General features: G+C 35.3%; 1 protein-coding gene and 1 pseudogene across 3 annotated transcripts; both read right to left on the bottom strand.

The window, feature by feature from the left end:
• Nucleotides 1-8,789: 8,789 nt before the first annotated feature.
• On the bottom strand, nt 8,790-10,077 carry LOC111381228 (annotated as a pseudogene).
• Nucleotides 10,078-12,559: 2,482 nt separating this feature from the next.
• On the bottom strand, nt 12,560-20,187 carry LOC111381214. 3 transcript variants are annotated; one of them, XM_023004962.1, is made up of 5 exons: nt 19,978-20,187; nt 19,752-19,876; nt 17,509-18,176; nt 15,596-15,707; nt 12,560-12,888 (listed from the first exon to the last, which is right to left on the bottom strand). In XM_023004962.1, the coding sequence occupies exons 1-5, from the start codon at nt 20,047-20,049 to the stop codon at nt 12,846-12,848; spliced, it is 1,020 nt and encodes a 339-aa protein (XP_022860730.1). In that variant the 5' UTR covers nt 20,050-20,187; the 3' UTR covers nt 12,560-12,845. The 3 variants fall into 3 exon arrangements, with proteins under 3 accessions (XP_022860730.1, XP_022860729.1, XP_022860731.1); XM_023004961.1 differs by having other exon boundaries at nt 12,560-12,877; XM_023004963.1 differs by lacking the exon at nt 15,596-15,707.
• Nucleotides 20,188-20,783: the final 596 nt, after the last annotated feature.

Below are 20,783 nucleotides of genomic sequence, written 5' to 3'. Positions count from 1 at the left end.
TACTCAAGTCAATAGCACTCTGGCTTTCACAATGTACTTTATGATCTTTCTGTTTGATCCCTAGTTTTTGGAGAAATCGCTTTAACCACAACATTTCTTTATCTGCTTCCGTCGCTGCAATATATTCTGCTTCTGTCGTAGACAAAGCAACACACTTTTGTAGTCTTGACTGGCATGAAACAGCTCCTCCTGCAAAAGTGTAGAGAAATCCTAAAGTATATTTTCTACTGTCAAGATCTCCTACCATATTTGAATCAGTATAACCTTTCAAGATTGGATTAGCTCCCCGTAGCATAGACATATCTTTGATGTACCTTTGAAGTACCTGAGAATCCACTTGACTGCCTCCCAATGTTCCTTTCTAGGATTAGAAAGAAAACGACTTACCATGCCTACTGCATGGGCAATATCTGGCCTTGTACATACCATGACATACATCGGGCTTCCAACTGCTGAAGAATAAGGTATCAATGACATCTCCTCTATCTCTTTCTTGGATGAGGGGCGTAAATTTTTGCTCAACTTGAAGTGATTGGCCAATGGAATGTTGACAGGTTTAGCATTATACATGTTGAATCTCTTGCTCACTCGTTCAACATACTTCTCCTGGGATAGCTACAACCTTCTATTTTTCCTATCTCAAGTCATGTGCATTCCCAAAATCTATTGATCTAGGCCTAAGTCCTTCATGTTGAAGGACTTGGAGAGTTCCTTCTTTAGCTGCCTGATTTTTGTTGCATCTTGTTCGACGATCAGCATATCGTCTACATATAATAGAAGAGCAACGAAATTGCCATCCAAAAAGTGTTGAATATAAACGCACCGATCCACAACTGTTCTTTTATAGCCTTGACTCACCATGAAAGAGTCAAACTTTTTGTACCACTGCCGGGTGCTTGCTTAAAACCATATAAGCTCTTCTTTAGCTTGCAAACGAAGTTTTTTTCCCTAAAACTTCAAAACCTTTTGGCTGCTCCATATAAATTTCTTTATATAAATCACCATGAAGAAATGTTGTTTTGACATCCATCTATTCAAGCTCTAGATTCAGACTGGCTACTAATCCAAGGATAACTCGAATCGAGGCCATTTTTACAACAGGTGAAAAAATCTCGTCAAAGTCAATTCCCTTCTTCTAAAGAAATCATTTAACTACCAAACGGGCTTTATGTTTTACCACCTTTCCGCTGACATCTTTCTTGAGCTTGAAAATCCATTTATTCCTTAATGTCTTCTTTCCCTTCGTAAGCTCAACTAACTCATATGTTTGATTTTTCTGCAGTAACTCCATCTCATCTTCTATTGCTTGTTTCCACTTGTCTTTGTCCACATGAGTTTGTACTTCCTGAAAGCTCTCTGGCTCTCCTTCGTCAGTGAACAAAAGATACTCTGATTCTGGATATCTCTTTGATAGAATCCGTCCTCATTTAGATCTTCTTACCTGTGGATCGTTGATTTTAGGAAATGCATCATCATTGGGCTGATGTGATGGTCCAACAACTTCTAGTAAAGAGGATTGTGACTCTTCCTGATCAATATCCCCTTCTTCATCCTCCTGTTTTGCTTCCAGCATTTTCTCATGCACATCGTCGTTATCTATGGTGAATTGTGCTGGTGCTGGATCCGAAGCAATATTTTGGGCACCAAAATTAGAATTAGGAGATATTGTGGTCTTTTCAATGTCTTCTAATGTTTGGTATTCATGGAACACCAGGTCCCTGCTTCTGATGACCTTCTTTGTCTTTGGGTCCCATAATCTGTATCCAAATTTCTCATCTCCATAGCCTATAAAGATGCATGGAGTGGTCCTTGCATCTAGCTTTTATCTTAACTCCTTGGATACATGTGCAAAGGCTAGACAGCCAAATATTCTTAGGTGAGAGTAGGAGGGATATTTACCAGATCATACTTTCTCTGAAATTTCAAAATTCAACGGTACTGATAGTGATCTGTTGATCAAGTAGCTTGCAGTTCGACCAGCTTCTCCTTAAAATAGCTTTGGCAGCTTAGCCATACTTATCATGCTTCTGACCTTTTCCATGATCGTCCGATTCATCTTCTCGATGACTCTATTATGTTGTAGGGTATGTGGGATCGTCTTCTCATGTCGAATGTCGTATGTCCTGCAATAGGCATCAAACTCTTTGGAAGTATACTCACCTCCATTATTTGTGCGGAGACATTTCAGCTTCTTTCCTATTTCACGCTCTACCGTGGCATGAAATGATTTGAATTAATCAAATAATTGGTCCTTTGTCTTCAAGAAATATACCCACACCTTTTGAGAAGTGTCATCAATAAATGTTAAAAAATACTTGTTACCACCTAGTGATTCAACCTCCAAGGGACCACAAACATCAGAGTGTACTAGATTGAGCAACTCTGATCGTCTCGTAGAAGAGAAATTGAAGGAAACTCTATGTTGCTTACCAAATAGACAGTGATTGCAAAGATCCAACGCAGCTTTCTTGGCAACTATGGTTAGCTCATTTTTTGTCAAAATAGACAATCCCTTCTTACTCATGTAACCAAGTCTCTGGTGCCACAAATTTTGAAAAGCTTCACGTTCTACTACGTTGAGGCTATCCACATGCATTTTCACATGAGTTTTGTATAAAGTGCTACATATATGTCCTCGAGCGACAACCATGGAGCCTTTCATCATTTTCCATGTGTCATTGCTAAATTGATTGACATAGCCCTGTTTGTGAAGGGCTATCCCTGAAAGTAGATTTAGCCGAAGATCAGGTACATGTCGAACATCCTTCAGGGTTGTTTTACACCCGAGGTTTGTTTGTATCTGAACATCACCAATTTTCACAATCTTAGAAGAACTGGTATGTCCCATCTTCACTGCACCAAAATCACCAGCTTTGTATGTTGTGAAGAAATCTCTGCGAGTGGCATGGTAAGATGCTGCAGTGTCTATTACCTACTCAATATCTTGGTTTAAGACATGACGATGTGTCTCTTCATGGATGGAGCAGATAGTCACCTCTCCAGAAATAGTGACTAGTGTCTCTCCTTTTTTATTTTTCGACTGCGAACTATTGTGGCCTTGCTCTCGTAGCAATTTTCTGCAGTTCTTCTTCAAGTGGCCTTCATTCCACAATAGTAGCACTTATAAGTAGGCTTCCTTCCATCTATGGGTATATCCCTACTTTTGCTTCTGCCTTTTCCCCTGCCTCGAACGCCTCATTGCTGTCTTTCCCGGTTCACTATGACAAGGGCATGTGATTGGTTCGTGTCTACGTCTTTTTTCCTAGTCTCTTCATTAAATAGGGCATCTTCACCATAGACATGTTTAGTTTGCCATCAAGGGCTGAGTTGCTAAGAGATACTACTAATGTCTCCCAACTATCAGGAAGAGAACTTAAAAGTAGTAAGGCTTGTATTTCATCCCCAAGCGGCATCCCCACAGATGACAATTGGTTTACCAAGCCTTGAAATTCACTGGTGTGCTCAGCAACTGAAGTTTCACTCTTTAACTTTAGATTCACTAAACGTCTCATCAATAGGGCTTTGTTTCTAGCGATCTTGGCTCGGTACATGTTCTCCAGAATCTTCCAGAGGGCATATGCATTTGTCTCCTGTGCTACATGGTGAAAAACACTACGGTCAATCCATTGTCGAATTTGACCGATAGTTTTTCTATTTAGCTTCTTCCACTCCGTCTCCTTGGTAGGATCGGGGTTTACACCTTTGGCTTCCAAAGGGTCATACAAATCCTTACAACTAAGGAAGTCTTCCATCCAAGGCCTCCACAGTGTGTGATTGGTGGCAGTGAGCTTGATCATAGCTCCTAATGAAGATTCCTCCATTGACATCTCGGCTTGCAAAAGCTTTATCAAAAACTACGAGGGCTAATTGATAAATCTGGCTCTGATACCACTTGTTGTGATTCTAATGTTGTGATTCTCCGATCACGAGAAGAGAATAAAAGAGGAAAAACAATTATATTTCTACTTGAATAGAATTTACAATGGAGTTTACAAACTCAAAAAAACTCTAAAAACCTCTTTTTGATATCTCTTTTTTCTCTCTTCTCTATACTATTTTTCTTTTTCTTAAGGGACATCAAAATTCTCTTTATGGTAGCACATATTTATAGAAAATTTTTGGCTACAAACTATCATAAACTTCTGGCCAAAAACCTGCCACATATTTCATTGATGAAGAGTCAAAAATGGGTGACTACCTTCTTCATGAAGTAATTAAAATTGTGGCTATGTTCATGCATTGAGGAAGGTTCTGGTTGTCAACCAATCAAGAATTGTGGCTGGAGAATTTCATTTCAAATTGTCTTCTTGCATAGGTGTTTCTTCTCCATTAAACAATTGAAGTTGCAGCTGTCAAAAGGTGGAGAGCTTTAATTCAAATTTTCTTCTTCATCCATGCATGTTGATTCTTCTATATTAAGAAATGAAATTCAACAATTTCGGCTGAAAGAAGCTGGAAGAAACTTGATTAATATGCGGCTGGAACACATCAAAATATTGGAATTTGGATTAAAATTAGCTGGCGTTTTGAGGCAAGCAGTGTAATTTGTTTTAGAGACAACAATTGGTTGTGTGGTGAGATGGCGGTGTGATTGTTTGTGGTAGTGGATGGAGGCGACAGATTTGAAGATCCAGGTGGCAGTGGAGCTTGTAGGTCATGATGGCTATCGGTGAGGATTGTGGTGAGGGATGAAGATGACAGTATGGATAGAAGGAAGTGGTCGAGCCGACAATAAAATGGCTGTTGATGAGAAGCAATGGTTTACGGCTGGAGATTGTGGCAGTGAGACAGTGGCAGCAGGATAAGGACAAGGCCGCGTGAGTGATTCATGGTGGTGGTGTGGCCCGATGGTAAAGTGGCCAACGGATTATATTTTGGAGAATGATGAAGTTGGACCCGGATAATTGGACCAACAACCGAATTTGAGTAGGGTTTCAGATGACGGTTGAGGATTAGGGTAAGGGTTAGGGTTGGAAAGAAGATAACAGTTGAGGAGTTTTAGTGATGATTGTGGAATATGTTTAAAGAAGAACAACAAAAACTTAATAAATAGTGCAGCGATAAAACAATGACAGCAGACCCTTTTTTTTTAATAATAAAAAATAAATCTAAAACTAAAATTTGGGCGTGAACAGTATCCCGAACAATACGATGAATAGTAACTTTTTTGCTAAATTTGAAAAAGACTATTGCTACTGTTGAGATGATTCTTTTTGCCTTTATGTTGTTTTAAGTTTTTTGTATATGAAGGTAGTTGTATGGTTTAAGTGAATGGTGGTATTGTGGTTGAATTATAGGCTGGAAATAAGAAAACTGTTGGTGGATTTTTTTTTTTAATTTGTGAATGAAGGATGTTAGGCGAAAGGAAAATGAATTGCTCTAATACTAAATTGATGCATGATGCAAATAACTTATTAAAGAATAATCAAAGATTAAGAAAGAATGGGGTCCAAGAAGAGAATAATTGAGGGCAAGAGGAAAAATTAATAATTATTCATATAATTAAGGGAAAAATTCATATATGCCCCCAATATAAAAAATTAATTCACACTTTACTGTGTGATGGTAATGCTATTAAAAAATACTACTTATAAAATGAATTGCTCTGATACTAAATTGATGCATGATGCAAATAACTTATTAAAGAATAATCAAAGATTAAGAAAGAATGGGGTCCAAGAAGAGAATAATTGAGGGCAAGAGGAAAAATTAATATTTATTCATATAATTAAGGGAAAAATTCATATATGCCCCCAATATAAAAAATTAATTCACACTTTACTGTGTGATGGTAATGCTATTAAAAAATACTACTTATAATGTTAATTATCTTTAACAATACTATCTTCCCAATTTATAACAAAACCCTCATTTTGTAATTGATGTAATTTGAATTCAGCTACATTAACTCTTTCTATTAAATGAATCTTTCAAATTCAAACATTAATTTAAAAAAAAGTATGGGTAGATAAATGTTTCTATGGCAGGAAATGTAATCTAAATCATCATCATTTGCATATATCAATTAAGATACATCTCTTTGGAGGCGTTGCTGGATTACATTTTTTCTACACACGCAGTATATTAGATTTTCCCAATAATGTCAAGAATTTTTTGTATATCATACTCTTGGTAACAAACCAATATAATATATTCATCATTTTACAGATATTCTAGATAAAATTTTCATTTTATTTGAACCACAGGTACGGATGGGGTTCCGATTTTTGTAAAATATAGTGGATGGTGGGATGGAAATGATATATACATTGACAATGAGATGACAGGGATATTGGTTCCTCTTGGAACATCCTATGTTGGATTGTTGGAGACATTGTTTGATGCATTGGGTTTGAGGCCTCTGTCACAAATAATACAAATGAAGTATATAGCTGAAGTTGGAAGCTCACCCATCGAAATATCACATGATTGTGAATGACTGATGATGGAGATTTTACCACTAGCTTAATAGAACAGTAATCACTCATCACATACAAAAATTCAAAGTCCACCTCGTGAGATCAACCCTGATCCACAATTAAATGATCAATTGTCTTGTAATATGTCACTCGAAATTACAATTGGTGATATTTCTTCTGATATTAAGGCTGAAAGTGAAAACGCCTTAGAACAATGGTAATATATAATACATTGTAGCATTGCACTTCCAGAACTGTCAATCAAAAACAGCAGGTTCGACTAAGATAGTGTCACTCTGTAGCGTCATTGCCCTATTTGCTAAAAAGGTGCAATTGCAAAAGAGTTAACATACCTAAAGACTGGATATAAAAGTATTGAACATAAAGAGCATTGAAAGATTAATCGAAATCTTCCATACAAATATTAGTCACACAAATAAGTTGTCAACAACTAAAACTTCATTCTGCCATATATTAAGAATGTGATTGCAACATTGCTCATCCTGAATTGCCAAAGAAAACACTAGAATTGACAACAGTTAGTGTCAATCGGTGACATGATTACATTCATTGCAATGCTATTCGAAAAAGCTATTGCATACCAAAACACTAGACATAAAGTATTGACTTCAGAAACAAATCAAAATCTCACATGCAAAAATAACCACACCAATATCCTATCATTATCTAATTTCATTCTGCAATATCTATTTAATCATGGAGGCAAGCCTGCATCAGCATCAATATTGGTAGTTCCTACTATGTTGTGCTTGCTCTTTTTGGAGCATGAATTGGAATTGCTTCCGTGTGTTGTCATAATCCATGTGAATCTCGAAGCCCACTCTTATTACATCAGGTAATTACAGTTTGCGTGCGGATGAGGTTTTAAGGTCAGCCTCCAATAAAGTTTTTGGGATTTTTTGAGAGTTTGGTTGGAGAAGATTCACTTAATTTGGAACGCGAAAAGGCATCATTTTAGGGATTATATTTTTGGTTAATCGTGATATATAGAGTGTGTTTGGGGAGGAGTAATATTAGCTACCATAATTATCGTCTTGTAAAATTTAGGTGGATTTTTATGTTTTTTGCTTTTACTATAATTTTATAGTATTTACGGGAAAAAAAAATTGTTACCAAGTATTCTTTGAAAATTAATAAAAAATAATAGTAATGTGGTGTAATTTCCACTATAATTAAGGTTGTGAATTACAATGAATAAGACCCTCTATTTATAGGGTAATAAACTCGAAGTTAAAATGAAATAAACTCTGAATAATATTAAATTGTCAAAACAAATCTTATCTAATCTAATTAGAATTAAACTCAATTTAAAACTTCTATTTAAACTATAACTCTATATTTTTATTCTTTTCTTATCTCCATCACGAAGGGAATTTATAATTTAGATGGGTTATATTATTGTGGAACTTCAGTTGCAGTTCATTGTTTAGATTTCACCATTTCCGCTTATTTGAAATATGTTCTGAAATCCGGCGATAAGATTTTTATTATTGATAGTTTGAGGGATATTAGACTTGTAGTTGTTGCTACCCTAGTGACTAGCATTTTGTTGCAAATGGAAGTGTGTAGACATGGTTTTAAATAGAATTTTGACACCTCAACTCTACAAATATTTCCACTACAAGATTTGGACTATTTGCTCTTCGCCCTCAGAGAGCTGTGGGAGGCCAAGACTCTTACTGATTATATGAAATTGGATCATGGATACACAACCAAAAGTCCTGGTATCATCAATCTATTTGAGATTATGAGAGAGTTCATCCTTGAGCAGCAACAGACCTTTAGTCAGTTTGTTAATGAGGCTTCCCCGCATTTACCTAGTGGTATGGCAGCATTGAATCCTAAGTTAAACATCCAGCTTGAGGACAAAGTGAATTTCGGGGGACAAGTAATGATAGATACCTTTTCAAACTATTTAAGTCAAGAGCACAGGAGGCAGCAGGGGTAAGAAGGAAAATATAAGCTAGATGGTAACAACAAATCACATGGTCTATTATTACAACAATTCACAAGCTGGATATACAGGTAGTTAGAGCACAGTATGGGATGAACAGTATATAAACAAGGTAAAAGAAAAATAAGAGGGGGAAGAAATTACAGTTAAACCTCGATAAAGTAATGTTCGATAAAGTAATAACCTCGATTATATAATAATTTCTTTCGATCCCAACTTGGGCCAATGGACTAAAGTAATAACCTCGCTAAATGCATTAAGTAATAAAAAAAATTTGAATCCTTAAGGGCCCAATAAAAATATAAAGTAATAATTACTGGATTTCATTGAGAAAAAAAAATATATACATATATAGACCAAAATCTTTCAATCAATCAACAATACCCGTACAATAATAATTCCTTTTGAAAATATGCATCTATAGTTGATTGTTTTTTCTTCCCACTTAAACCAAAATGAACCCCATCCTTAACTTTTTGTAGAGCATACACAACTTCCGAAATATTTTGCTCGTGTTGTAGCAAGTAGTTGTTTAAGGTGACTATTGTTTGATATGCCTCTTTTGACGACACATTTGGGACAACGCTACTATCATCTCATTCAGGATCATTCTCATCATCATTACTGTTAATTACTGATTAAATAATTTCTTCGTCTGTAGGTGATTTCATAACTGCATCATTCTCGCTAGGATAGTTCAAAAGATGTTCAACATCCATCACATTTCTATAGTGTAAATTAGAGATGACATCATTTAATGCTTGGATACCTTCATCTAATTCACCAACTTCTAGTTCGGAAACATTGTTTTCTTCTGACCGAATCTTGCAATGCCGAAAACAATTTGCAATTGTTGTTGTCTTCACATCAAAATTCCAAGCCATGTTAGCAAAATTAATAGCATTCAAAATATTAATTTTTTCAGGATTTGGTGCTTCAACCTCAAGGTCTTGTAAGATGCTAGAATAAAAACGACAACGATAATGAGCTTTGAATGCTCGAATAATCCCAACATCACATGGTTGAATCTTAGACGTTGTGTTAGGAGGTAAGAAAAATAACTCAAACATTTCTCAAACATTCAACTATCTTTGGATGAGCTGGGCAATTGTCTACTATTAAGAGAACATTCCTGCCATTCATTCTCTTATCAAACCAACCAACAAAATCTTGAAAAAGCAAGCCAGTCATTCAAGCTTTCTTGTTGGATCGATACTTGCAATTAAGATTGTTCATGTTCACATTTTTAAAGCATCTAGGATTTGCATACTTACCAATAACCCAAAGTGGTACTTTGTCAGATCCATCATCATTGCAACAAACAACAACAGTAATTCTCTCCTTATCTTTTTTGCGTCCTTCGAGCTGCTTGATAGTAAGTGAATGATCAGCTTCCAATCGGTAAAATAATCCAGTTTCATCCGTATTGTAAATATCCTTCAACTGAAACTGGTCTAGTTTTGATCGTATTCCAGGTAAAGCATTTTCAATGTTCTCCATGATAACTGAACCACTTTCACCAAAACGTCGGTAAGTTTTGATTCCATATCTTGCCTTGAAACGTTCTAACTATCCACTAGAAAAGTTGAATTCTGGATTAGTTTCACCATACATTTTTTGCAAAATCTCTTTTGCTTTTCCTTGGATAATTTCTCCAGACATGTTCACTTTATCTTGCCTTTGAAGAAATCACTCATACAAAAGTTTCTCTAAATCAGGGTATTTTGCCGATTTGTGCCTTTTAACATGCTATTTTTTTTATCTCATTTGACAAATATTCCGACACCCTTTGAGAATGTTCAATATTGTTGATTGACTAACAGTCAAATCAAACTTTTGTTGCACCCATGCTTGCATATTTTTTGGCTAATAGTTGGATTCTCTTTCTTATGCTCACATATTGCACTCCTTATTTTATCTGTTAAAGTTGATTTTTTTTACTCCTTTCAAATGATGAGAAGACATTGGAGGGGAAACAAAATATTGTATGTGCTTGGAATATATCTTCCAAACATCTAGTTTTTATAGGTAAAGACTAAATATTTTCATTTGCTATATACGTGAACTTAGTTTTTAGAGACATTAAATTTCACTAAAACTTTTGAGCTTCCCTAGATTTAAATAATACTTTGATTAGTGTCTTTTGATTTTTCTTACCACATACAATGTACATATTTTATATTGAAAAGCTCTCTCTAAAATAATAAATATTTATTTATCGATAAATGAATAATTTATTCATTTATCGATAAATAAATAATCTCGCTAAATGAATATTTTTTTCCAGTTCCGAGGATATTACTTTATTGAGGTTTAACTGTAGATAGTTCATTAGGAGAGCAATAGACCTCTCGAATCATTTTCATTCCTATCATTTACAATTCAATAAAGTACGATAGTGTTAGGGAGTTATTCTGTAATTTGCATTCCATATTAAAAAAAAAGAAAAAAAAGGGAGAACTTCCATTAGAGACATCAATTCAACTATTGCCGAGTTTATCTTCTATTTTCATCTTATTTCCTTCCTTGGTATGTTTGATTCTATGTATTGGCTGGAATTATCGAGAGGATCTTATCATTTTGCCAATCAAGTCTCGTCTAATGAGGACCATCGCTCAATATCTAGACTAGCGACTTACTCTAGCTCAACACAAGGACCTAATATCTTATTTGTATCACGGGATGCGTATGCTGAGTTCTTAGCTCAAAAATAGCCTGCTTCCACTTCTATGGCCACACTCACTCAGTCAAGTACTACAACTTCTCACTATTTATTGCTATCCTCTCACAATCCATTGATTATTGATTCCGGAATAATTGAACACATGACTGGCTTGTCCACTTCTCTTCTTAATTATCATCCTATTACTTTTTCCACGTGTCACTCTTCCTAGCGGTTTCCAAACAAGTGTTACAGGCTCGAGCAATGTCCATTCTACTCCTAATATTGATTTGTCGACTATTCTTCATGTTCCTGACTTTTTCTTTAGTTTATTTTCTATTAGAAAAATCACATCTCTTCAATGTTCTATAGCATTTTATATTTCCTTGTGTGTTTTTAGAATCTCAAGATGGAGAGGATGATTTGTATGGAGTATGAAATTAGCAGTGTATATTATTTGGATCTTTCATCAATTTTTCCTCGAGATAATATAGAAAACCACCTTATCTACCATATAATCTACACATGTCAACTAACCATAACAAATATATATATAATAAATTAAAAAAAAAATCTCCCCATACACGTGGCAGCAACTCCATTTTTCATTCAAGGTTTTAATTCAATTGAAAAACGAGTTTTAAACAACTTCTTCAAACTGTATTATCTTGGTGCTCACTTATTCGAATCAATTTTTCTTGTACCTAAAATAGATGATTAAATACGAACTATCCAACGAGCCCCATATTGATATACCTATTTTTGCCCTATTGAAATCAAAATGTTTGAGCCAAATAAATTTGTATTAATACGTATATCACTTTGGTTACCCCACTTTTCAAAGTTAAATACATAGTATATAAAATAATTAATTTTAGTATGCGAAAATTTATGGGACTTTACAACGACATCTGACATTTTCACTATTGAGCAAATTAGAGAAGCAGCAACAGTACTCAAGGTTTGAGATCCCTCGCGCTCTATGGAGTGGACTCTATTTTTATCCTTATGCAGAGAAACAGCAATTGTAAACATCTTTTTCTGCAAATTACATGCGTTTGATCATGCTTTTTCAATTGGTTATCATACCTAATTGGCACTCATAACTAGTCTAAACGGCATTAAGTCTTTCAAGCTCGACCAACTTTAATTGATACCATTGCATGTTGTGAACATGTTTTCATACTCGACCAACCTTGATTGATGCCATTAAATGGTACTTCAAGAAGTTATATTTGAATAAATCATTCCTTGGTTCAATTGATCAAGTAAAATCAAGAAATACATTAAATCTGCACTTGAATATCTCCAACCAATGACGAATGCAAGTTTACAGGACCAGTGTCAAAGAATTGTTGCACTTCCCTCCTTGAATGAATGCACATTTAAATCCGGTAAACTTGCATCTTAAGTAGCGAGTCCCTTCTAGCACTAGAAAGGGTCTGAGCGGAGCTAAGAAAGCGAGGGGTTTGCCCGCCATAAAGAGCAAACGATAAAATCATATTAAAAAATGAGTAGAAGACTGATAAGGGTGTGGCGTGATTTATCATACATGCAACCACAAGATCTTGAGGAGAACAACGACGAATAAATTGGTTAGCAGATGGCAAATAGACCATAGCCCTACTTCATAACATCTCATTAAGAAAGATTTGTCTCTCTGAGCTATCACAATTATTATTAGCCAACAGATGTGCTCTTTCATTGTACATGTACCACAGGAAAGAACTTCTTTGTTCACAGAAATCACACCAAAATGTTTCACCACGACTTTAACATTGAATGCACCTTAGCCTTGTCTCGTTTTTCCCAAGGATTGCTCTGAAAGATACCTAGATCACAAACCAAAATCAGTATACATATTAAATGAAATGATAGAATATTTTAACATTTCCATTGTCGAAGTTGAATCAAATAGCATCAAGACCAATGCATTCACTTGAAAATATCTCTACTACTGGATTCGGCATTCATCAGTATAGATACAAATTTGCTTCTTAGGTCTACAAGATTTGGATTCACCTTCCCAACTTTTACTGAAAAATAAAAGTACGAAGTAAGAGGACAAGATGTCCAGTAAATACTAGAAACAAGTGCAGAAAACTACACTACATTACACAAGTTCACTAACAGGTAATTGGGACACCTTGAAACTCTTTATGGTGAAGTCCAATGAAAAGCTCAAAATACAATCCTACCTGACACAAGCTCAAAGTCCATAGCCACCCCCTCAAAAGTAATAGCATTCTTTCCTAGCATTGCCCAATCAATTCCAACTTCCAATAACAACTTGCTCCAGAGTCTCGAGGCCAAATCACAATGCAATTACATAGGATCAATCAATTTGGCATCAATATAACATAAGACACATTAAAAAGAAAGCAAAAGGGTGTATGGTGTCTTCTCTTGGATCATGTCACCGGTCTTTAACTTGCCATGAACCACTAACAGAACAAAAGCATTTTAACTTTAGTGAGGATAAATCAACTTTCAGATGAAATTAAAAGGAAGAGGAGAAATTTGAGAGGAATAAGAATGAATATTATTTGCTTGAAAAGAAGACCAGAAGAATTTAGAACCCAAACCATCGTTATATTTTTACCCTCGCTATCTACCCGAATTTGGAAACCTCTAATTCTTCAAGCAAAAAGAGGAATAACTTGCTGAGGAAAACTAAATTCATTCGTTAAAAGAAAAAATGAGGAAACAGAATCTCTAGCAATAGGAGCATGCTGAAATAGCAGAGAGAAATGAGAAGCGAAATATGATCTCCCCACCAACCTCAAATCTTGTACAAGAAATAATTGTAGAGTAACATGTGAAGTATTTTAATAAAGACAACTGCCTGAAACCGTACCCTTTACTTTATATCCCCCTCCTTTGCTATGCAGCCCATATTTACTCATCAGTAGTTCATCATCCCAAAGGACACTTGTTCCAGCAGGAATCTCAATAAACACTTGGCCTAACAACACTATATTTCTCTGTTTCAAATTCCCAATATCCGAAGTCAAAACCACCTTTAAAAGTTGATCTGAAACTCAAGTCCATGCTACCAAGTGCTCTGTTGTTCCATTATTTTAGAAAGGCACCACTTCTCTCGAAATCTTAAAAAGAGACGTAAGAAATCGAAAATCGCACCAGTTTTAGTCTCCAACTTTGCAACAAAAAAGCCCTTTTTCCAACCTCTTCATGACTTTTGGAAACACCCGATTCCAAAAACCTATAATAATCAAACAAACCCAACACAGTTTTAGATACTTTAACAGCCATCACCCGATTTTACAATTCAACTCAGTTGCTAAAGAAACCACCTTGTTCTCTACCACATTCACTTCAACCAAAGAAGCCACCTTGTTCTCTTCCACATTCACACCAAACCAACTTGTTCGAACAGGAAAAAATCCATATTGAAAAGACTAGCCAATTACGACATAATTAAATTTTTGCGAGAAGAGCTAAAAAAATAAAAATTATGAAAAACAAATCCCAGATTCCGAACAGTCCTAAGCCCCTGAAGAAAACACTAGATCATGCTGACAAGCTTTTTCACAAGTATATTCAGGCCCTCAAATAAAAGATCTAGAAAGCAAAGGAGTTCGCCCCCTCAAATTGCCTTTTTTTCTGCTTAAGGTGCAGTAATCCCACATTTATAGCTTTAAATAATCCTCCATCTCCTCTCCTTGTAATTCTGAAGGTAAGATTGGTACGTGCCCGCCCTTTCTTAATATTCTTTTTCAATCAATACATGAGATAGGGGTCAATGCGAAACTCCCCACCTAGGAACAGGTGGTTTTTCTGGAAATAATGATAATAATGATAATAATAATAATAAATTAATTTTTCACTTATGAGTACCAAAGTTTCTGATACAGATTTCTTCCATAAGAGCTTCTAGGTTTGCTTGTGATTAGAGGGTTTTGTTAAGAATATGCCAGAGTAGCAAAACAACTACAGAGGATGGTGGCTTTTAGTAGTCTATCGTAGCAAAGAATAGGTAGAGGTGGATCTAGACAACAAATTTGTGTCAGTGATCGCAGTTTTCCAACATCATTCTATGCTTCTCAAGTACTTAAAATTTGAGATTCATGCTTCTCAATTATTTAAGTTTTTACAATTCTCAGCATTTTCAAAAAATCTATAAAGATTGTGGCACACATACAGAGAAATTAGTAAATGTAACCAAAGGAATCTCGAACACAAGGCCGTCAGAGTCTCTCAGTTTGATTTGGATTTATTATGAATATCTAAAGGTAAAGACCATTGTATCTTGACATAATGCTAATAACTAAATAATAGGTGTAACCCTAGTAGAACAGGGATATTACAAGTTATACTCCTATATCTTAACTAAATATTTGTCCAATAAGGACATAATGTATCTATTGACAAGCATAAAATGTATGGTTATGTTCCTATTTTTTCTTGCTACATATTTCTTATCATCTTGAGTAGCTTGTGTTGATCCTAAGGTTTTTTAAAATAAATCTCTAGTTTCATACCAGGACAGAAACCAGTGAAAGAATCGGTATCACTTACTTTCCAGTGTAAAAACCTGCAGAATACCAAGCGTTCAAAACCACAGTAAGATCTGTTCCAGACTCAGTACTTTCTGTTAAATGAACTTCTGGCCGCAACTCTTTGTCCTCCCCTGCAATTCATTGGGAAAAATAACATATAAACCAGGACCTCATATTGCAGCATTCCTCATAGACCTTCTGCAGCAAACTTGTGGTGTAGAGGTGTTGGTAAATGAAATGAAAACAACACGTTTCTTTCTTTCCTTATTTTTTGTGAAAACTACATATTAAGTTTCTGAGCTAATAAAATATTTATTTTCAACCAGGAGTGTCCAAATTTCAGTAATAATAAAGATGAGCATATATCATTAAGCTTGTCAAAAATTCATTTTTCAACGTGAAGTTCAAAATCCAGTTCTATTAGCATCACATGTCATGGAGCATCTCTATTCAAAATATGGCATTTAGGGAATAAACTTCGCAGGCTATATTGTAAGATGTAGGTCTGTCTCCATAACAAAAACAGTGATGTATGCTAAACTTATTCTTTTATCAATTCATGTGTGTGATGAATTTGTTCCCTGAAAATCAACCACTTGAACAACCTCGACTATTATCAGACTGCAAGGCTAAACTTACACATAGCCTCCCTTCCCAAATTGGTTCTTGTCCTTCTGTAAACGTGCATGTTTCTCCAAAATTGGTAAGGTGGATTGGAGGTTTGTCAGACTAACAAGGCTACAATAAAACATACCCTTCCCTCACACATGGGTTTCTCTTTTCTTTCTATAAGTATACCCACATTTCTGAAAGGGAACTTGAGAGCTCTGTGGTCTAGGGGCCTGTTACTTCGGTTCAGAAATTTGAATCCTGAGCGCTTAGTCAACACAATCTATTATTTCAGTTTATAAGCCAAAGTGAAAATCCATGAAAGAGTATTATGCTGCGTATAATGGAATATGAGAAAATTCAATATAGGTACTAAAAGCACTTGCTACAATAACAAAGCTTATATCTTTAGGGGTCTCCTTTGAAATCTTACATACTACGAAGATAAGAATATTTTCTTGCTACTTTAAAGTTATCCATATAGCTAAAACCCATAAGTGAGAAAAGAGCATTGGGTGACCTATTCAGGTAAGGTAACAAATAACAGAAAGAGCCACTTGGTGTAGTGAGTAAATATAAATAGATACAGTCTAATCTTCCCCTGATCCTAAAAATGGCACGAGATCAACCCTCTTTTATACATTGCCCTTCACTTGGAAATGATATCATCTGACTTTTGGCACGAGATCAACCCTCTTTTTTACATTACCCTTCACTTGGAAATGATATCATCTGTCTTTTTCTTTATAAAATAATATTATCTGCTTAAAGACACTGTAATGAGGTTTTTTCTAGTTTTGCTATATTGGAGGGGACGCTTAGGTGCATTTACAAAGTCCCTGTGACACTGATTTCGCAATGTCCATCCCACCTATCCTATTCCCCTCGAAACTCTATCACAATCTTAAATATCAAAAAGTAAGTGGGTGGAGGGGTAGGTATGTAAGAAAGAGGATAGATATTAATAGTATCATAACAAATCAAGTTGTCTATACTAGAACTTAAATCATGGCCTGCACAATTATAAATGAGCCTAGTAGCTCCTTTCAATTTATAGTTTATTAAAAACGGTTCTCAATGGAAACTACCAATGGTAATTATGGATTCAAGAATGAGGAACTTTGTTTTTGCCATTCCCCCAGTTTTGCACTAAGCCAGCGTTCTCAAAACATAACATACTACATTTAATCGAGTATCTCCAGCACAAGCTACATGGAACATCGGTCACTACACTCCTATTCCAAGATTTTGAAGGTCCCCTATGCCAAAGCCATATAATGATAATTATTGGCTCACATATAGAGAGCAGGAAAGTAGTCTTACCTCCATTTACAGATGCATCAGCCTTCTGGGAAGTTTCCTTCATAAGAGAAGAAAGCGCTCTTTCTGCAGCAACCATTGCTGTTTTGACAAAACCTTGATCTTCCTGAGATGCTAAATTCCCATTACAACCAATTCTAGAAGTATCACAACTTTTATCAACACAAGCACCATCTGAACAATGAGCTGGTAACAAAGGGCAGCAGGCCAGCAAACTTTGGCAGCCATATGGACAGTAACAGGTACCTGTTTGGTAAGAAGATTGGGCAATTGAACCTTGATTGTATTCAGAAGTTAATGTACTAGAGACAGGATGCTCATAGCTCCAATTGCTGAATTGGTTAAGTTGCTGGAGAATATTCTGCCTCTGACTCTCAAGCTCATAATATTTGTTCAGTAACTGGTTGTACTCTTCTGGACTTTGTGAGTACCAAGTGGCCTCATCTTGAAGATTTTGCGCATTGGACGAACTTATATGTTTCTTTGGAGAACCTGACTCCATCATAGAATTTTCTTTCTCAGATGTATGGTTACCATTTTGCACTATATGTTTTTCAGGAGAAACTAGCTCCACAGAAGGATATTCCTCGATTGGTGAAAGTTTACCAGTCTCACCAATTTCTGCAGTTGCATTTAATGCAGTGTTATTGCCATCAGCTGCGTCCACATGTCTTCGCCAATGCAAAAGAAATCAAAAGATGAATCTCATACATCATATAGCTTTTAAATTAGAATCTAACGATTTATGTAAAAAATAATAATAAATAAATAAATATTAAAACTCCTCAAGCTAGTGCCAGATTTTGCTGGCTTTCACATGAAAAGAGAAGCAGCATAAGAGTAGTAAAAGAAATTATATTAAACGGCCATTATTATGGGAATGAAATATACTTAAAAAATACCATCGGGAGTGTTGCTGCACGGGGATAATAAGCTGGTTTAAAGTCTCGAAGAATTTTCAAAAGATCCAATCATTCAAATGAGACATACCTCTGGTTAGGGTCCTAAAAAGAAACAGATTTCTGACAAAATCACTTCTAACATTGAATTTATACCTCAAACGTCTTCAAATATTCCATCTATTTCTTAATCTCTGAGCATAAAATATAAATAGTGTCACTCTTTGCTTCTTATCCTTCTAGACAAAGGAAGAAAGTACATCACTTTCAAGCCTTACGTAAAAAAATATCGAGGTGATCAACAGTGCATAAAACAGTACTAAGATAATAATTTCTAGTTGAATCTTGGTTTGTACTCTATAAAAACCAGTACTTCCTGACTCCCATTTTTCGTTGAATCAGGGCTTCAACCTTAAGCACCACATCTTTGCAAAAGAAAAAATTTGTGTGCTTGTTCCTGACATGGGTAAAAACAACATCATCCCACCTTAATCAACACGTACTCAAGAGCCATCCTAAGTCCTCAGAAACCTATAAACCCAATTTGAAGACCAGCTAAGAGACATGTACTGATGGAGGGCTCTAGGAATTGTCCATCCTTCAGACCATTGTGAATAAACTAGAATTCTAGATCAACTGTTCGACATGAAGCGCAGAGATAACTACATTCAGTCAACAAGGTAAGGGAAAAAGATTATTGCAAGCAGAGTGCACCTTATCTCAGATGATGCCTTGGGCAGTATATAAGTCCTTTTCCCAGAAGGAGGTTTGAAGTATAAAATCTAATCCTAGGGAACCCTCCAGGTAAGTCGCAATTTTCAATATAAAGCAAATACATTCTGACATTTCAATAAAGTTCTCAATGACTTAGGCATCAGAGTGGACCCAGAGAATACGCCGCCCCTTATTGCGGGCATTGAAGAACCTGAATATTTTGCAGCAACGTTTCTGTAGAATTTTGGGCTTTACTACTGGAAACAATATCAAAACCATAAAAAATCACATTAACTTTGATGTGGTTTTTTCCCCGATTCTAGTAACCACATCCCCTTCTATGATGTAGTTAGGGTTTCAAAATCGCATAAAATCTAATTACATTAAAATTTGAATGAGCTGATTATATTTACATTCCAATTTCGAACTCTTCACAGTTGGTTGCCTATACAATTCATATCATAACTTCGTATGATGCAGAACATGAAACATGCACTTCCCAACGCAACCCACAAATTACTTTGTCTCCTCCTACGTACAACAGAAATAATAATTCCTCGCACTAATTGATTCGAATACTATTTTCTTATAATTTTTTTGAACTTTTATCCAAAAAAAAAAAAAAAAATTTACCCAGCCGAGGAGCTAACTTCACTGCTCTTACTAACAACTTCAAAATCTTCCCCATTATTGGTAATGGGTTTTCCTCCTTGAGCTCCCTCACCTGACCCACCTCGGCCTCCCATTCCATGCATCGTCTGCAAAATCAACAGCGGTCATTTTAACACATAAAAGTAATAAATTTATATGAATTGATATCTGCGTACGTATTTGTCCGTATAGAAAGAAACAGGTGAACCTTGTACTTGGAAATTGCGTGATCGAAGGCGTTGATGAGAGCAGAATCGTCCCAGAGGTCTCCTTTCCCCATTTTCTTGATTATGTGCTTCTATCCCTCAGTACTTCAGCAGCTCTATGGAGTCAAATATTAAAACCCTCCCCAAAATAGATTTTTTGTTAAGAGGACCGACGGGCGGCGGTCCTGCGCTAGCTCGCTTCAAGTCATGCCAGTTCGTCTATTAATCTTTGATAAAGATTTATAGAATGTTTGACGCCTAATTTTTATGGAAAAATAAATTTTAAAAAATGTATGAATAAAAAATAAGATTTTTTTTATTTATGTGTAATATTATTTTAATGAAAAATGTGTATTTAAAAAGTAGAGAAAAAATGTATTTTGATAAAAATGATAATCAAACGGGACTTTAAATTATAAATAAATGTAAATAAGCGAAAAAAATAAGTGAATAATCATAAATTTTATGAAATATGTCAATAAATAATTATTTGATCAATTATAATATTTCATAAACATTAGTCAAATAGGATTAATTTCAATAATATTCGTATTACTTTAGTTTTAGCCCTTTTCTTACCTCCACAATAATATGAGATAATTTTATGTGTGCGTGTAAGAATTTAAATTTTTGAGCATTATGGGTAACAAAAAAATGATATGAATGAGATATAAAGTCATGTATTCAATTAGTAATTTGACATGATTTGATGGAGCGAATTGACCAAGAGGTCAATTGGTCTTTATTTCATGGTCATTATTTGAGAAAAAATAATATTTGAATATTGATTTTTACGAGAATATGTGAT

The sequence above is a fragment of the Olea europaea genome, unplaced genomic scaffold (assembly GCF_002742605.1).
Source record: "Olea europaea var. sylvestris unplaced genomic scaffold, O_europaea_v1 scaffold227, whole genome shotgun sequence".
NCBI classification, from domain to species: Eukaryota; Viridiplantae; Streptophyta; class Magnoliopsida; order Lamiales; family Oleaceae; genus Olea; species Olea europaea.
The sequence above is the reverse complement of the archived record's forward strand: the minus strand, read 5'-3'. Positions and strand labels throughout refer to the sequence as shown.